Source organism: Carcharhinus amblyrhynchos, chromosome 17 (genome assembly GCF_965287045.1).
Source record: "Carcharhinus amblyrhynchos chromosome 17, sCarAmb.v2.hapA, whole genome shotgun sequence".
In the NCBI taxonomy this organism is placed as follows: Eukaryota; Metazoa; Chordata; class Chondrichthyes; order Carcharhiniformes; family Carcharhinidae; genus Carcharhinus; species Carcharhinus amblyrhynchos.
In genome coordinates, this window is record NC_137340.1 from 46367330 (window position 1) to 46385215 (window position 17886).

The window sequence follows — 17886 nt, forward strand, 5'->3', positions numbered from 1 at the left end:
CATGATGGGAAAACATTGAATTGAAAATCACTGCCCATTGCTCTCAAATCAAATCCAGGCTGACTGCTATAATGATGTTTCCCCTCATGGGAGACAGAACTATTTTAAAAATAAGGGGTCTCTCGTTTAAGGTGGAAATGAGAAGATTTTTTTTAATCTCAGAGCAATGAGAATCTTTGGAAGTCTTTTCCAAAGGGAGCAGTGAAGGCAGGGTCACTGAATATTTTGAAGGCAGAAGGTTCTTGACTGAAAAAGGGTCAAAGATTATTGGGGGTAGACGGAATGTGGAGTTGAGGTAACGGTCAGATCAGCCTCAGTCTTATGGGGCAGCAGGCTTGAGGGGCCAAATGGCCTACTCCTGCTGCTCATTTCAGCAGCATTAACTCTTTTCTCTCTTCAATAAAATTACTGCACCTCCAACCCCTTTTTAATAATACTCACCTGACAGGGGAGAGTCAATGATCAGGTAGTGGAACGGATGTAGTTTGGAGAGACCAGGATGTGCATTAGAAACTGGAGCGAGTGGCAGTGGCATGGTGGCAGAGCGGTTAGCACTGCTGCCTCACAGTGCCAGGGGCCTGAGTTCGATTCCTGGCTTGGGTGACTGTCAGTGTGGAGTCTGCACGTTCTCCCCATATCTGCATGTGTTTCCTCCAGGCGCTCCGATTTCCTCCCACACTCCAAAAGACCTGCTAGTTGGGTGCAGTGGCCATGCTAATATTCTCCCTCCGTGTACCTGAACAGACGCCAGAGTATGGTGACTAGGGGATTTTCACAGAAAATCCATTGCAGTGTTAATGTAAGCCTACTTGTAACACTAATAAATATGCTTTAACTAAAGGCTAATATTCCCTTTGCTTTCCTGTTTTACCAGCATGTTAACATTGTTATTCAGGTAGGCAGGTCACTCTGCATACTAACATTTCCCAGTCTCTCACCATTTCAAATCTAATCTGCTTTTCTTTATTTTCTAGTGAAGTGCATCAATTCTCACATTATATCCCAACTGCCATTTTCTCGCTCGCTCACCTAACTCTCTTTACACCCTCCTTAAAGCTCATGTCCCCTCCTGGTCTGCCATTGTCAGCAGAGTTGGAACAATTTTGCTCATTTCAATCATCCATGTCATGGCTCAGTGTTAATGGGAGTTTTGTTTTTTGACCTGGATTCGGGAGAGTGAGATTTGTGAAGGAGTTCAGATGCTTTATTAAAGTAAACAATGATTCCAGCATCACCTTGGACAAAGTGTAATCATTAACCCACGTGCCGTGCACAAACATTTGACTGTACCAGGCAGCTGGTGTGTTTTGCTACACAGTGCCATTGTACCATAGCATACAATTCCAGCCTTGGGTCATTGTCTGCGTGCAGTTTTGCATGTTCTCTCCCTGCCCGCCTGGGTTTCCTCCAGGTGCTCCAGTTTCCTTCCACAGTCCAAAAGATGTGCAGGTTAGGTTGATTGGTCATGCTAAATTTCCCTAGTGTCCGGGGGATTAGCAGGGTAAATATGTGGGGTTATGGGAATAGGGCCTGGGTGGGATTGTGTTTGGTGCAGACTCAATAGACCGAATGGCCTCCTTCTACACTGTTGGGATTCTATGAAAAAGGGTTGAAGTTCAAACTGCCCGGAGTTTGTGCTGAGGCAGATTGCATCAGCCAGGTTGGCAACACAGATTCAGGAATTGGCTGCAACTTCCCTGGATTACACAGGGTGCTCCCAGATACCTCAGCCCTGGTGAGCACACACACGCTTCTGAATTGTTCGCTTGGCTTCGTCTTCTCACCTCAGTAAAACGTGGCTTTCAGCCCCACTCCACAACTGAAGCACCTAAATCCAGGCTGACACTTGAGTGAAGTGGGCGGGGGAGGGCGCCCACAGGGACCCAGGTTCGATTCCCGGCTTGGGTCACTATCTGTGCGGAGTTTGCATGCTCTCCCCGTATCTGTGTGGGTTTTCTCTCACATTCCAAAGATGTGCAGGTTAGGTGGATTGGCCACCTAATGTGAGGGAGATTAGCTAGGATAAGTGCATGGGGTTGTGGGGAAAGGTGCTGGGTGGGATGTGGTCGGTACAGACTCAATGGGCTGAATGGCCTCCTTCTGCACGGTAGGATTCTATGACCTGTCTGCCTTTGACACAGTAGACCACACCATCCTCCTCAATGTCTTGCCTCTGTGATCGAGCTGTGGAGGACTGTACTCATTCCATTCTTATCAACCAAATCGCAGCCACAGAATCACCTGCAATGGCTTATCTTCCTCCTCCCACGTGGTTACCTCTGGGATTCCCCCAAGGATTTATCTTCATCCACCTCTTATTTGTCATCTACGTGCTGCCCCTCGGCAACAACGTTCGAAAACGTAGGCTCCGTTTCAGACATACGCTGCTCACCCCCAGGTCCACCTGCGCACCACCTCTTCCACTGCCTCAAACTGGCAGGTTGCTTGTGCAGCATTCTCTCTGGGTGAGCGGAAATTTCCTTCAACTAAATACCAGAGCCCAAAGCCATTGTCTTCAGTCCCTCTCCCAAACCCCCTCCCTCGCCACAGACTCTGCCCCTCTCCCTGCCAATTGTCTGGGCTGAACCACGCTCTTTGCTTTGTACTTGACCCTGAGATGACCTTCTGACTATAAATCCAACCCACATGAAGAGGGAAGGGAGGCAGCGGCAGACAGTAGATTTATTTATTAGTGTCACAAGTAGTTGCACATTAACACTGCAATGAAGCTACTGTGAAAATCCCCTGGTTGCCACATTCCGGTGCCTGTTCGGGTTCACTTAGTGAACCAGATGGGTTTTTACAATCGACAATGGTTTCATGGTCATCATTAGACTTCCAGATTTTTAAACCGAATTTAAATGTCAACATCTGCTGTGGCGGGATTTGAACCCAGGTCCCCAGAGTATTATCCTGGTTCTGCGGCCAATGTACCTAACCAGCACGTCTTTCAGTATGGGAGGAAACCAGAGCGTCCAGAGGAAACCCATGCAGACATGGGAAGAATGTGCACACTCCGCACAGACAGTGACCCAAGTCGGGAATAGAACCTGGGTCCCTAATGCTATGAGGCAGCAGTGCTAAGCACTGTGCCACCGTGCTGCCCTTGCTATTGTTGTCACTGAACTAGTAATCCACAGAACCAGGATAATACTCTGGGGACTTGGGTTCAAATCCTGCCACAGCAGTTGTTGACATTTAAATTCAATTTAAAAATCTGGAAGTCTAAAGATGACCATGAAACCATTGTCAATTGTAAAAACCCATCTGGCTCACTAATGCCATTTAGGAAAGGAAATCTGCCACCCTTTGCTGATCTGGCCTACATGCGACTCCAGATCCATAGCAATGTGGATGACTCTTAAATGCCCTCTGAAATGGTATAGCAGGGCAATTAGAGATGGGCAATAAACGTTAGCCACATCCCATGAACGAATAAAACGATGGCATTTTTCAACCTTCATAACATCATCCAACTCCAGTCTGAATTTAATTTGAGGTGTGGGTTTGCTAGCTTCTCACAAGTGCAGAATTACGCCAGAAGGGGTATGAGTCAAAGATTGGCTTGAATTCACTCAGTGCTAATAGGATCCTTGAGGATTAACATGGCAAAAGAATGTCCTTTGAGGCTTTACTGAAGCTGCAGCATACTCAGACTGAAGCAAAGTAGAATGAATGATCAAACACATGGTCAGGGAGCAAGGTTTTAAGCAGTGATTTATTTCTATCTTTGCTTGCTCAGGTACAAGTGCAAAATTTGGGATTCCCGTCTTAAAAAAACAAATTCAGCGCTTGGTTACAGACTTTTGGGAATTTGCAGATATCCTGCAGTACTGAACACCGACCATAGAATCATAAAATTCTGCCCCTGTCTCACTCATCCATTACTGAAACCCTCATTCATTCCCTTCTTACCTCCACAGTCCATTATTCTAATGCTCCTCTGGCCAACCATCCATCTTCCACCGTCCATTACCATTGTCAATTATCAACCCAAATTCTGCTACCTATTTCCAAACTCACACCAAATCCAGTTACCCGATCACTCCCAGGCTCACTTACTGGACCCAGTTGAGCAGTGCTTCAATTTTAAAAATCTCATCCTTATTTTCAATTCCCTCCCTGGCCTCGCTCCTTTCTATGTCTGTAACCTCTTCCAGCCCTACAGCTCACCAAGATCTCTGCAATCCTCCCATTCTAGCCTCTTCATACCTCCTATTTTAATCACTTCACCATTGGCGGCCATGCCTAAATTCTTGAGTGTTCCTTCCCTCTCCACCTCTCCTCTTCCCTTTAAGTCACAGCTTGAAGCCTTACCCTTTTGCCCAAGCTTTTGGTCTTCTGGCCTAATATCCCATTAATGAGTGGTCTCAAATTTGGGTTTGATGATGTTCCTGCAAAGCATCTTGTGACATCTTACTATTTCAAAGGTGATGCATCTGCAGATTGTTATTGTTGCAAGCACCGATATCTCACTGCGAACTGTGCAAGCTGGTTGCCTGCAAATGAGTTATTATCGTCGCCTACACAGTGACAGAGGAAACATTTCCCAAGCCGTTCACTGGTTCCAAAACGTCCTGTGACTTCCTCAGGTTGTGAAAGGTTCCATATGTAAATGGGACTTCTTCCTTCCTTAAATAACCACTCCACCTTCAGTGATCAACCCTTATTGAGCCCCAGTACCCCGAGGTGTTGCTTCAGGGAGAATAAAGCATCCTTCAAACTGGGAGGGAAATCTCTGTTGGATTGACAGGTATGTAAATTAAAACAAATACAGCTGTAAATACAGAAGCTGACGGCTTTGCACGCTCGAGGGATTTCATTCTAATGAATAATCATTCCAAATCTTCTTCCCTTTAGACAAAGAGCATTGGAAGCCTCGTCTGACAGGCTGAAGACAGATTGTTACACGTCTGCTCATAAATAAATCACAACTGCAGTGCCCAAATCGACACCAAGGAAACGGTAATGAGGTTCTGACATCTGCACCGCTCCCCGGGAGCCTTATTTTATTCACCCTGAAAAATGTTTCTCAGGATAGTCACTTTGTGAGCGGCACGGTAGCACAGTGGTTAGCACTACTGCCTCACAGCGCTGGGGACGTGGGTTCGATTCCCCGCTTGGGCGACTGTCTGTGTGGAGTTTGTACATTCTCCCTGTCTCTGTGTGGGTTTCCTCCGGGTGCTCCGGTTTTTTCCCACAGTCCAAAGATGTGTGCATTAGGTTGATTGGCCATGCTAAATTGCCCCTTAGTGTCAGGGGGTCTAGCTAGACTAAATATGTAGGGATATGTAGGGGCTGGGTGGGATTGTGGCCGGCGCAGACTCAATGGGCCAAATGGCCTCCTTCTGTACTGTAGGAATTTTATGATTCTATGGTCGGTCTTCAGTACTGCAGGATATCTGCAAATTCCCAAAAATCTCTAACCAAGCGCTTAATTTGTTTTTTAAGATGGGAATCCCAAATTTTGCTCTTGTACCTGAGCGAGCAAAAGATGGAAATAAATCACTGCTTAAAACCTTGCTCCCTGACCATGTGTTTGATCATTCATTCTACTTTGCTTCAGTCTAATTATGCTCCAGCTCCAGTAAAGCCTCAAAGGACATTCTTTTGCCACATTAATCCTCAAGGATCCTATTAGCACTGAGGAAATTCAAGCCAATCTTTGACTCACACCCTTTCTGGCGTAATTCTGCACTTGTGAGAAGCCAGCAAACCCACACCTCAAACTAAATTCAGACTGGAATATCCAACAATTCTACAAGACAGCTTCCGTGCCCATTGGTGAGACAATATTTGGAGGACCCTAAGCAGCTCCTTTCCAAAAGTATCTTTTCATGGGATGTGGCATCGTTGGCAAGGCCAGCGCTTACTATCCATCCCTAATTACCCAAATTGAGAAGCCTGCTGGATCACTTCAGAGGTCAGTTGAGAGTCAACCACATTGCTGTGGATTTGGAGTCACAAGTAGGCCAGACCAAGTAAGGATGGCAGATTTCCTTCCCTAAGGAACATTAGAGAGCCAGATGGGTCTTTCCAACAATTGATGATAGTTTCTTGGCTCATCGCTGGCAGAACACAATGAGACTTCTTTTATGAATCTGGGCCAAAGGTCGAAAATCTGGGCCTAAGCTGGCCAAAATTGAGTTACAAGGAGAGGCTGGATAGACTGGGAATTTTTTTCCCTGGAGCGTAGGAGGCTGAGGGGTGATCTTATAGAGGTCTGTAAAATAATGAGGGGCACAGATCAGCTAGATAGTCAACACTTTTCCAAAGGTAAAACCAGAGGGCATACGTAAAAGGTGAGAGAGGGAGAGATACAAAAAGGTCCAGAGGGACAATTTTTTCACATCAAGGGTTATGAGTGTGTGGAACGAGCTGCTTGAGGTATTTGTAAAGGCAGATACAATTTTGTCTTTTAAAAAGCATTTAGACAGTTACATGGGTGGGATGGTATAGAGGGATAGAGTCATTGAATCCTACAGCGCAGAAAGAGGTCATTCAACCCACTGAGTCTGCGCCAATCACAATCCCACCCAGCCCCTATCCCCATAACCACATGCATTTACCCTAGCTAGTCCCCCTGGCACTAAGGGGCAACTTAGCATTGCCAATCCACCTAACCCGCACATCTTTGGAGTGTGGGAGGAAACTGGAGCACCCAGAGGAAACCCACGCAGATACAGGAGAATGTGCAAACTCCACACAGACAGTGACCCAAGGCCAGAATTGAACCTGCGTCCCTGGCACTGCGAGGCAGCAGTGCTAACCACACATTACCATCCTTTGGGCCAAACGCAGGCGATTGGGATTAGCTTAACATTGAAAAAAAAAGGGTGTCATGGACAAGTTGGGCCGAAGGGCCTGTTTCCATGCTGTAAACCTCTGTGACTCTAAATTCATCTCCCTTACAAAACTCCCCAAATTTAAATGGGAAATCAGACTCTGTGCGGAATGCAACATCATTATAACCTTTGCCCTTTGTGTGAGCTTGCTCTGTGCATAGTGGCTGCCACGTTGACTGTGCCTAATGTGGGTCAACCTACTATTTGTGTTGGAGGATCTCCATGCTTGGATATCTCGGGATAATTTTAATTCTTAGCGGTATTGTCCACATTTATGGTTTTAGGGTGAATATGTTTTGTGCCATTAACCCTCCTGATGCTTCTTCAGAAATAAATTTACTGTCAGAGAGACTAAAGCAGGCGGTATTACGTGCTACAGGTTAAGTTTGTCTTTTTAGGGCAAAGGATAATGGAAAGATGGTGTTTGTGATGTCGAAATTAGAAGTTGGATAGAGATTAACCAGCAGAAATTTTGTGAAGATGAACCCAAGCCTGTGACAAGGGAAAAACTCATTCGAGACTACATTCTATCCATGTCCCTGTGCACTGCAGAAACCGGGACAATAGTAAAGATCTGTAGAAGAAGCTAAAGACCTTTGAAATGCAGATATTACAATGTATGCTAAAAAAAATCCATACAAAACCACAAGACAAATGAAGGAGTGTGTGAAATTGCAAGAGCAATAAGAAATACTGAAAGAAAATAATGGCCTTGAAATGTGCATGTTGCAACATGTGCTAATGTGCTGCTTCACAGCATCAGGGACCCAGGCTCAATCCCAGCCTTGGGTAATTGAGAAGAATCATAGAATCCCTACAGTGCAGAAGGAGGCCATTTGGCCCATCAAATCTGCAATGACCACAATCCCACCCAAGCCCAATTCCCATAACTCCACATATTTACCCTGCTAATTCCCCCGACACTAAGGGACAATTTAGCACAGTCAATCCACCTAACCCGCACATCTTTGGTCTGTGGAAGGAAAGCAGAGCACAGACGTGGGGAGAACGTACAGACTCCACACAGATAGTGAACCCAAGGCCAAAATTAAACCCAGATCCCTGGCACTGTGAGGCAGCAGTGCTAACCACTGTGCAACCATGCCACCCCATGTCTGTGCAGAGTTGGCATGTTCTCCCCATGTCTGCATGGGCTTTTCCCAGGAGCTCCAGTTTCCTCCCACAGTCCAAAAGATATGCTGGTTAGGTGCACTGGCCATGCTAAATTCTCCCTCAGTGTACCCGAACAGGCACCGGAGTGTGGCGACTAGGGGATTTTCAGGAACATCAGTGTAAGATTAAGGTAAGCCTATTTGTGATTCTAATAAATAAACTTTAAACTTAACTTATTTTGGCCATTTTATCAGAGCTGAAAAGTTATAGAAATCTCTCCTGGAGGGCAACAGAAATAGGGTCAACCTAGACTGGATGATTGACATGACAGAATGCTTAAAGGCAAGTGCAGGAGGACAATGCAAGACAGACACATGATATACCAAGCAGCAGATTATTGTACGGGTACAAGCAGCAGCAAAAAAGATTGAAGAGACAGTTGTCATGATCACTGTTTCTCGATGATCTGCCACAAGGTTACAGGACGAATTCTGCCAATAGCTGGAACCTGGTGTTTTGTGACCCATTCAAAGCTACAACTCCTGGACTGCATGCCTCCCACTGCAGTGATATTGACTTTTCTTTCTGGATGTTGCAAGGCTGAAAAACACCCAGTGCCAACAGCCACGAGCGGGATCTGCAGTGGCCTCGCGATTTAAACAAAGGGAAAATGTTCTTCCTGAAGTGAGCAGCTGAGGCTCCAGTGTGGGTCCAGAACATTTCATATTGTTTCGCGAAGACAGTGCCAACAGCAAATTGCTTTAAGACATCCCCAAATCTGGGGCCACTGGCTGTCTAAGTTGGAATCTGGAAAACCAGAGCCGAAGTTTCCCATCCCGCCCGCGCACAGGATATGGACCGTGCAAAGGTCTGTTGAACTGAGGCAGGATTTTCCAGTCTGGGGGCTGAGCGTGGCTGGAAAATCCCCCCACACAGCCTCTGAGAGTCAGGTTTAACCTGCTATGTTCAATTTCGATGGTTGCAGATTTGTGAGCGCAATTCTACTCATGAATGTCCAGAAGCCAATTTTAAACCACAAAGCCATCAACCTGTCTCACGGCTGCTGGACTCCCTGAATCCAAGTTAAGCAGCCAATATTAATGTGGCTCGGGGCTGACATTTGAGCGCGTGACACAGTGGTGATGAATTTTGGCTCAGATCTCAAGTTGCACTTCCACAGTATTATTCAAAGAGAAGGGATCCCTCCTAGCCAACGTAAATAAAGCAAATTACTGCGGATGCTGGAATGTGGTTTCAAATTGGCTTCTGGACACTCATGAGTAGAATTGCATTCACAAATCTGCGACCATCGAAATTGAACATAACAGATTAAACTGACTCTCACAGGCTGCGTGTGTGCGTGTGGCGGGGAGCAGAATTTTCCAGCCCCAAAATCCTGCCTCAGAAACCAAAGAGAAAGCTTAGACAAAGGGTCATCTGGACTTGAAACGTCAGCTATTTACTTTCCTTACAGATGCTGCCAGACCTGCTGAGATTTTCCAGCATTTTCCTCTTAGCCAATATTCCTCCCTCAGTCACTAGCAGCCAAAAATCAGATTAGCTGACCAAGTCATGGCCGAGAGCATTTGCTGTATTAGTATTCTTGGATCTGAGTTAGAAGGTCGTGGGGATCAAGCCCCATAGCAGAACATGGAGCACATCAGAGTGGCACGGTAGCACAGTGGTTAGCACTGCTGCCTCACAGCACCAGGGACCCGGGTTCAATTCCCGGCCTCGAGTCACTCTCTGTGTGCAGTTTGCACATTCTCCCTGTGTCTGCTTGGGTTTCCTCTGGGTGCTCCAGTTTCCTCCCATAGTCCAAAGATGTGCAGGTTAGGTTGATTGGCCATGCTAAATTGCCCCTGAGTGTCAGGGGGATTAGCAGGGAAAGTACATGGGGTTATGGGGATAGGACCTGGGTGGGATTGTTGTTGGTGCTGACACAATGGGCAGAATGGCCTCCCTCTGCACTGCAGAGATTCTATGATTCGATAATAAGCTAAGCTGAGGGTGTGCAGCACTGTTGGAGGTGCCAACCTCCAGACAAGATGTTAAAATGAGCCTCCAGCTGCCATCATTTGGACATGAAGATCTAAAGACACTGTTCTGAAAAACAGGGGGGTGCTTCCTGCTGTCCTGGTCAATAATTATCTCTCAGACAACATTACTAAAGCTGACTTTCCGGTCATTTATTTGTCTGCTCTGTTTCCTACATTACAACAATGATTACCTTTCTCTCAATGCAAGTATTTTAACTTTTCCTTCAAATAAGTAAAAAGCTTCACAGTCCCCAATTGTCATCACGTTCAGAATATAAACTGTCCACTAGCAAAGTAACGTCTCGACAACTCTCTGGCACAGCAGAACATATTGTAGAATGCAATCACCCCAGGGGGGCTGTTAACACTTCAATAAAAGGGGCAAGTAGCAAAAGCAACCCCAAAGTATTTAAAGTTGCGATATGAACAACAAACAGCCTAGAATCCCATTTCATTCATTTAACAACTCAAACTTCAGCAGAAAGCATAAAGTCTTCCTTAGGCTTTGCCAGGACATTAGTTTTGGTTGTGACATTTTGGCAAAAAGAAAAGCGCCCTCGTTAACATGGACCCTTAACGTAAAACATCCTGAGGCTCTTGAAGGCAAAGCAAGTTTACATGTACAGCCACCCTAGGGTGTGCTCGACAGCGCAAATGGCCTCCTTTCGTACTGTAGGGATTAGAGTCCTAGAGGTTCACAGCATGGAAATAGGCCCTTCGGCCCAACTTGTCCATGCTGCCCACTTTTTTTTTAAACACTGAAATAGTCCCAATTGTCCGCATTTGGCCCATATCCCTCTACAGCCATCTTACCCATGTAACTGTATAAATGCTTTTTAAAAGACAAAATGATAACCACCTCTACTACTGCCTCTGGCAGCTCGTTCCAGACACTCACCACCTTCTGTGAGAAAATATTGCCCCTTTGACCCTTTTGTATCTCTCACCTTAAACCTATGCCCTCTAGTTTTACATTCCCCTACCTTTGATTTCTACGATTCTATGCCAGTAAGAGGAAACTAGAGTTAGAAGGAGATACTTTAGACACTGGGGCTCATGACAGTGGTTAGGATTAAAGGTTAAAAGGAGACTTAATCATTTTTTGAAATCACAAAGTGTTTTGATGGATCAGGACTATTTCCTTTAGTTGGCAGCTGATCACACAGAGCCATCAGTTTAAATTGATCACTGAGACAGCGAGCAGAGAGGTTAGGGAAATGTCTTTAACAGAAGATTGCTGAAACTTGGAAACTTTTATTTAAAGTAGAGGCCCTTCATTCCTTTAAGGGAAAATTAAATGGATATTTGAAACAGTTACAATCAGTTAAGAGACCAGTAACTCTCCTGTTGAAAGTAGACAATGTTTGAAACCCCAGTTTCACACTGGGAGAATAATGGCACAAAGTTCCATGGTTTTAAACCAACAAAATAAACTTTACTGCACAGAGTGAAAAAAGTAAAACTTTTACTTAAAAGTAAAAATAAACAGATTATCTATCTGAGAATCTAACATTGGGAATGAGCGTGAGATGAGAATGAATTAACGTGTAAACTGAGATCAAACACATCACACTCCTCATTAAATGACAGTTGTGACCAAAACAGATCCCATGGATTTCTTAGCAACCCACCCAGATGCCGATCACCACCGAGTCACAAAATCTCATTAAAACTCTGCCCCCCTCACAAGAGACATCAATTCCTCATTTTCAAAAAATCAACCTCAGAATTCCTCAGTTATTGCTCTGAATCAATGATTGGTCACATCCTGATGGTTCAATCTCTTCTCCTGAGACCGCACTCCATGGGACTCACCAAGCTGCACATCTATGCATGCTGTTGGAGGGGTTGATCTAAAAGCACTGTGACTGTGGTTAGTCAGTATACAAAATCAATGCTTTACACCCCATTCTATTACGGAGGACTTATAGCACAGAAATAGGCCATTCGGTCCAACTCCATATAAGCCTCATTTCAATCGACTTCAGCCAACCTTATCAGCACACCTTGCCATTCCTTTCACACACATGCTTATCTAAACTTCCACTTAAAAGCCCTCGTGCTGTTTGCTTCAACTAACTCCATTCCTAAACATTCCCTGGATAAAGAACTTTCTCTTAGATTTCCCTTTGGATATATTAGTGCCACCTTATAGTGACAGTCCCTAAATTTGGACTCACCCACAAGTGGCAGTATCTATTCTCCATCTACCCTACCAAAACACCCAATAAACATTAGACCTCTATTAACCTACCCCTCAGTCTCCTCTTTCCTAGTGAACAGAACTTGACCTGTTCAGTCTTCACTTCCTGTTAATATTTGTAAATGTTATGTGTGATTGTTGTTGAATCTTTATTTGCTGCATAACAGTTACACCTCCATTCTTTCCCAAAGTTTTAAGTATGGTTTTCATACAGCTCCTGCCTCCTTTCTTGTTCCAACTACTGATGAACTGAAACATAGTTAGGAGATTACACAGGTAAAGTTAATCAACAAAGTGTGGGATAAATTAAGAGGCAGCCCCTTTAAATGGATACTGCATCAAAGTAAACAGAATCTCAAGGGAGGCATCAGAGCTGAGTGTGTGTGCTCTGCTCAAAGCAAGAGTGAAACTAAGACTGGATCACATGACACATTTCCCTTCTAGTGATGGTCATTCTGATATCCCTTAAAGATATATTAGAACAGGACCTGGCTACCAATGGTGACCAATGTTAAGGCAAGAGGCTGGCCAATATTCACCCCTCAACCAACATCACCTGGTCATTATGACATTGTTGTTCATGGGATCTTGCTCTGTACAAAATGGCTGCTAACATTTCTTACATTTGAAAAATACGTCACGACCGTAAAGTGCTTTGGAATGTCCCAAGGTGCTATACAAATACACGTCTACCTGTTGTTTTACTTTTAAAGCCTCTGTTTTGCTGTGTAAACCACAACGATTCGGCAACGTCCTTCAGGAAAGAGACTGCCGTTCCTATCCAGTCTGGTTCACACATGACTCCAGCCACACATGGGGTGAATTTTCCTGTTCTGACAGGGGAAACATAGCGGGCAAGGGGCGGACCACGGAAAGGTCCACTGATCTTGGACAGGATTTTCCGGTTTCGAGGCAAGGGAGGCCAGAATATCCCGCCCATTATGTGGTTCACTCTCAGAGTGGAGTATCGATTCTACCTTGCCAATGCTGCCCACGTGTCAAGGGCAAATTCTTATTTTAAAAAGAAAGCACAGCTTACTTTATCAGTTATCGTTGTATCGATCGGGAATGAACAGAAAGTTGAGGCATAAAGGGCTTTAAAAATGATTTTCTCTCCGTGCACCCCCCACACCCTTGTGTAGATTATCCGTGCGACAGACACAAACTGGCTGAACAGAATCTCTCACTGAAAGATTTGAAAAGAAGGAATGCAGCAAGGAATGTGTGTGAAACATAGTGCTCCAAAGAATCAGGGGGGTGGGAGATGAGGAGAATGTGTTTTTAATCCATCGGATTGTTATGATCTGAAGTGCATTGCCTGAAAGGGCGGTGGAAGCAGATTTTCAGACTTAACGAGGTTACAAAAAAAATTGCCAGGCTGTGAGGAAAGAACGGGGGAGAAATATCAACAGTGACAAGGACTGGCTTCAGGCTCCAAACATCACAGAAAATAATGGGACTTGAGGCTATCAAAAGCAGAGACATATTACTTCAATGAGTATGGGGTAGCGGCATGGCACTAGGATCACAGGATTATCTTACATTTGTTCTCAATGTGCCGATATTTATTACCCATCTCCGGTGACCCTAAAATAGGGGCTGGTGATGCTTCCGCAGTGCTGTTCAAGTCAGAGGTTCTGGGCTTCCAAACAATAATGGCCAAATCCCGAGAATGAGATCATCAGCATAAAGGGGCTGAACTATACATGACCTTCGCTGGGCTTTCCCCATGAAGAGCCTGAATTTTTACAGCAACTTCTACAGCCTCAGGATGTCCAAAATGTTTTACAGCTAATTAGATAGTTTTGAAGTACAGTTGCTGTTTTAACATCATAAATAAGGACGGCACGGTGACACAGTGGTTAGCACTGCTGCCTCACAGCGCCAGGGACTCGGGTTCAATTCTGGCTTAGGTTACTGTCTACGTACAGTTTGCACATTCTCCCCGTGTCTGCATGGGTTTCCTCCAGGTGCTGAGCTTTCCTTCCACAGTCCAAAGATGTGCAGGTTAGGTGGATTGGCCGTGCTAAATTGCCCCTTACTGTCCAAAGATGTGGCGGTTAGATGGGTTGGCCATGCTAAATGTGTGGGATTACGGGGGTAGGGTGGGGGAAAGGGCCTGAATGAGGTACCCTGTCGGAGAATTGGTGCAGACGTGATGGGTTGAATGGCCTCCTTCCACACTGTAGGGGTTCTATTATTCTAATGTTTTCCTGTATGGGAGCCCAGAGTTAGAAAATGGCACCTTGCCGCTTCATCAGAGAAGGACCTGGAATAAGGACAAATGTTTGTTGCAGGAACCACCTTGCCATTGGTTGTTAGTTTCCTATTAGTGATCAATAAATTTATTTTTCAGATTGACTCTGTCTTTGGGAAACTGGGGGAGGCCCCATGCAGAGTTGAAAGATGACTGAACAAGAGTCAGAATGGGCAAGATTTTTGCAAGGGACCTTCTACCATATCAATGACACTCATCGTGGTAATGTCAGGAATGGACGCAGATGGACAGAATGGCTGCCACTTCCCTTTCAGATATCTGCATGAAGGACAAAAACAGCAACTGAGAATTCTCACCGAAACTCCCCTCTCCTCTTCATGCTCAGTTTACATGAATTTGCGAAGGGGAAAGTGTGACATCACCATGACTTTAAGAAATTTTTTTTATCATTTATCATGGGTGGCACAGTAGCAGAGTGCTGCTTCACAGCTCCAGGGACCTGGGTTCGATTCCTGGCTTGGGTCACTGTCTGCGTGAAGTCTACACATTCTCCTCGTGTCTGTGTGGGTTTCCTCCAGGTGCTTCAATTTCCTCCCACAGTCCAAAGATGTGTGGGTTAGGTTGATTGGCCATTCTAAAATGACCGTAGATGCATAGGTTAGAGGATTAGTGGGTAAAATATGTATGCATAAGGGGATAGAACCTGGGTGCGATTGTGACCAGTGCAGACTTGATGGGCCGAATGGCCTCTTTCTGTACTATAGGGTTTCTATGATTTCTTGTATGGGGTATGTTTAAAATTCAGTTCTGTTTTACAAGATGCCAATTTGTCTGCACTAGGCAGCCCACTTACTGAGAATGCAAGCTAATGATTGATTTTAGCTTGAGGTGTGTTTGTTTTAATCTGAGTTAATGCATTTTTATCTATTTTGGCTTTCCCCTGAGGTTTCAGCGTAGGGTTTTAATTAGGTTGATTGACAGAGGCAAAGTCACGTAAATGGACAGAGCTAAGCCTGCAGTTCTTCTTTTATTTTAGAATGGTCGGTTTCCGCGTGGTCCTGAAAGAAGCAAGAGTATGTTTCTGTCTGTCTCTCTCTCTGTGGAGGCTGCTTTTTGAGGCTATCAGAAGACAGGTGTCTCTTGGTCTCTCTCTCTCTCTCCAGAGGCGTTCAAAAGGCTATAGGACTGTTAACAAGTACAAGTCTGAGTGTCACAAATTGATTTTGAAGAGGGGTTTAAGTCTACAAGAAGAATATTGCTTGAATTGGAACTCATAGAGATAGGTAAGCAGCTAAGAATTGTATCCTGTCACGCTTTGAGTATTTCAACTGGTAAACATTAAGCTAATTCATTTGCTATAGTTAAACAGTGTTATTAAATAAAGTTTGTTTTGATAAAAGCTTCCTCGTGTGTCAAGAGATTCACACCTGGAGTTGAGCAGCTTATCCTCACACTAATGCCAAAATAGGAAAATTGTTGGGGTCTAATCGGGCTTCAGAACATACTTCAGGGATTCTGCACTTAACAAAGGTCAGAGGAATTTCAACGTTTAGACACTGGGTCACTCCAGGTCAGGCTGTTGAAACCTAAATGTGAATGGGCTGCAATATAATTAAGCAAAGAGCAAACAGCACAGAAACAGGCTCTTTGGCCCTCCAAGCCTGCACCAATCAAAATAGAGATGGGTTTTTATGACAATCTGGTTCGCTTCATGTTCACCATTACAGATACCGGATATCGATGCCTGATTTTATTTACCTGGGGAGGCAATGCCCTAGTGGTATCATCACTAGAATATTCATCCAGAAACTCAGCTAATGTTCTGGGGACCCAGATTCGAATCCACACCAAATGATGGAATTTGAATTTCTTTTAAAATATCTGAAATTAAGAATCTACTCTCAACCGTGAAACAAGTGTTGATCATCGGAAAGACCATCCAGTTCACTCATGTCCTTTAGAGAAAGAAACCTGCCATCCTTACCTGGTCTGGCCTACATGTGATTCCAGAGCCACACAATGTGGTTGACTCCCAACTGCCCTCCAAGGGCAACTAGGGATAGACAATAAATGCTGGCCAGCCAGTGACGCCCATGTCCCATGAATGAATAAAAGAGTAATAATTTTATTTCGTTTATTGGATTGACTCAAAGTTTTGTCAATCTCTTCATCAGAAATTTTTTTTTTATGTTCTGTTCTTCCCAGGATTTTGGTTCCGATTGGATTGCGTCCAACATTGAAATGCAAACCCACTTTCCCACGAACAAATTCAAGAAAAACATTTCACCCATGTGTGAAGAAGCAATAGGGTCAATGTCACTTTGAGATCAGTACTTCTGAAAATTTCTCACTGTTTATTGAAAATAGACTGAGAGCATGGGGAATATGTGAACAGGAGCACAATTAATTTGCACCTTATCTATAATCCCTGGGCACTTTGTATAGTAACTAAGGAAAAGCTCATGGAAAATTCACCAGATAGTAATGGCACCTTTTTATAAAGTTATTCATTTCACCATTTTAAATTCCTCCCACACATGAACTATCACCACATGAGATAATCTGTTGATCCTGAGAAATTTCTGTTAATCCTTTAGATAGCTGATCAAAAGCCAATTGTTTTCTTTTCCCTCGAAGGTCAACAGAAGACATTACACTCTGTACTGACAATAACCAGTTATCTTGTCCCCCTCCTTCCCATTTTCACCTACACCCACTTCCTTTCTTCTGAAAAGGACAACCCATGGTTGGTGGAGTGATGCCGTCAGATGTCATACCCATTTGTCACTGGGGACACCAAACTGGCCATGACTCAGCTGGTCACACTCTTGCATCTGAGTTAGAAGGTTGTGGACCGAATGCCCACTCCAAGGATTTGAGCACCAAATCTAGGCTTGCATTTCCAGTGCAGTACTTGAGCGAGTGCTGCACTGCTGGGAATGCTGTTTTTCAAATGAAAAGGTCCTTGTGTCCTCTCAGATAGATGTGAAACATGCAAAAAATAACTGCATGCTTCTCTTGTGGCCAATATTTATTCCTCATTCAACACCAAAAACCATTATCTCCACTGCTGTTTCTGGGAGCTTGCCATGTGTGAATTGGCTTCCACGTTTCCTGCATTGCAAGAGTAGTATTTTAAAAGACTCTCATTGGTTATAAAGCACATTCAATATGCTACATAAACGGGCAGCATGGTAGCACAGAGACCCAGGTTCCATTCCCTGCCTCGTCTGCACATTCTCCCTGTGTCTGCGTGGGTTTCCTCCGAGTGCTCTGTTTCCTCCCACAGTCTGAAAGACGTGCTGGTTAGGGAGCATTGGCCATGCTAAATTCTCTCTCAGTGTACCCGAACAGGCGCCAGAGTGTGGCGACTAGGGGTTTTTGCAGTAACTTCATTGCAGTGTTAATGTTAGCCTACTTGCGACACTGATAAATAAACTTTAAATTCAAGCCTCTCTTCCTAACATA

General features: G+C 44.6%; 1 protein-coding gene across 2 annotated transcripts in view; it reads right to left on the bottom strand.

Moving 5' to 3' along the window:
• sema4gb (sema domain, immunoglobulin domain (Ig), transmembrane domain (TM) and short cytoplasmic domain, (semaphorin) 4Gb) overlaps positions 1 to 17886 on the bottom strand; it is a 161894-nt gene that overhangs the window by 94977 nt on the left and 49031 nt on the right. The window contains exon 1 of one of the 2 annotated variants that reach the window (XM_080205894.1): positions 442 to 544. The exons of the other annotated variant lie outside the window; for it this stretch is intronic. Coding sequence (XP_080062020.1) covers positions 442 to 535 — 94 coding nt within the window. The 5' untranslated portion in view covers positions 536 to 544. Of the gene's footprint in view, positions 1 to 441; positions 545 to 17886 lie in introns of those variants that run through there. 2 annotated transcript variants of the gene reach the window in all.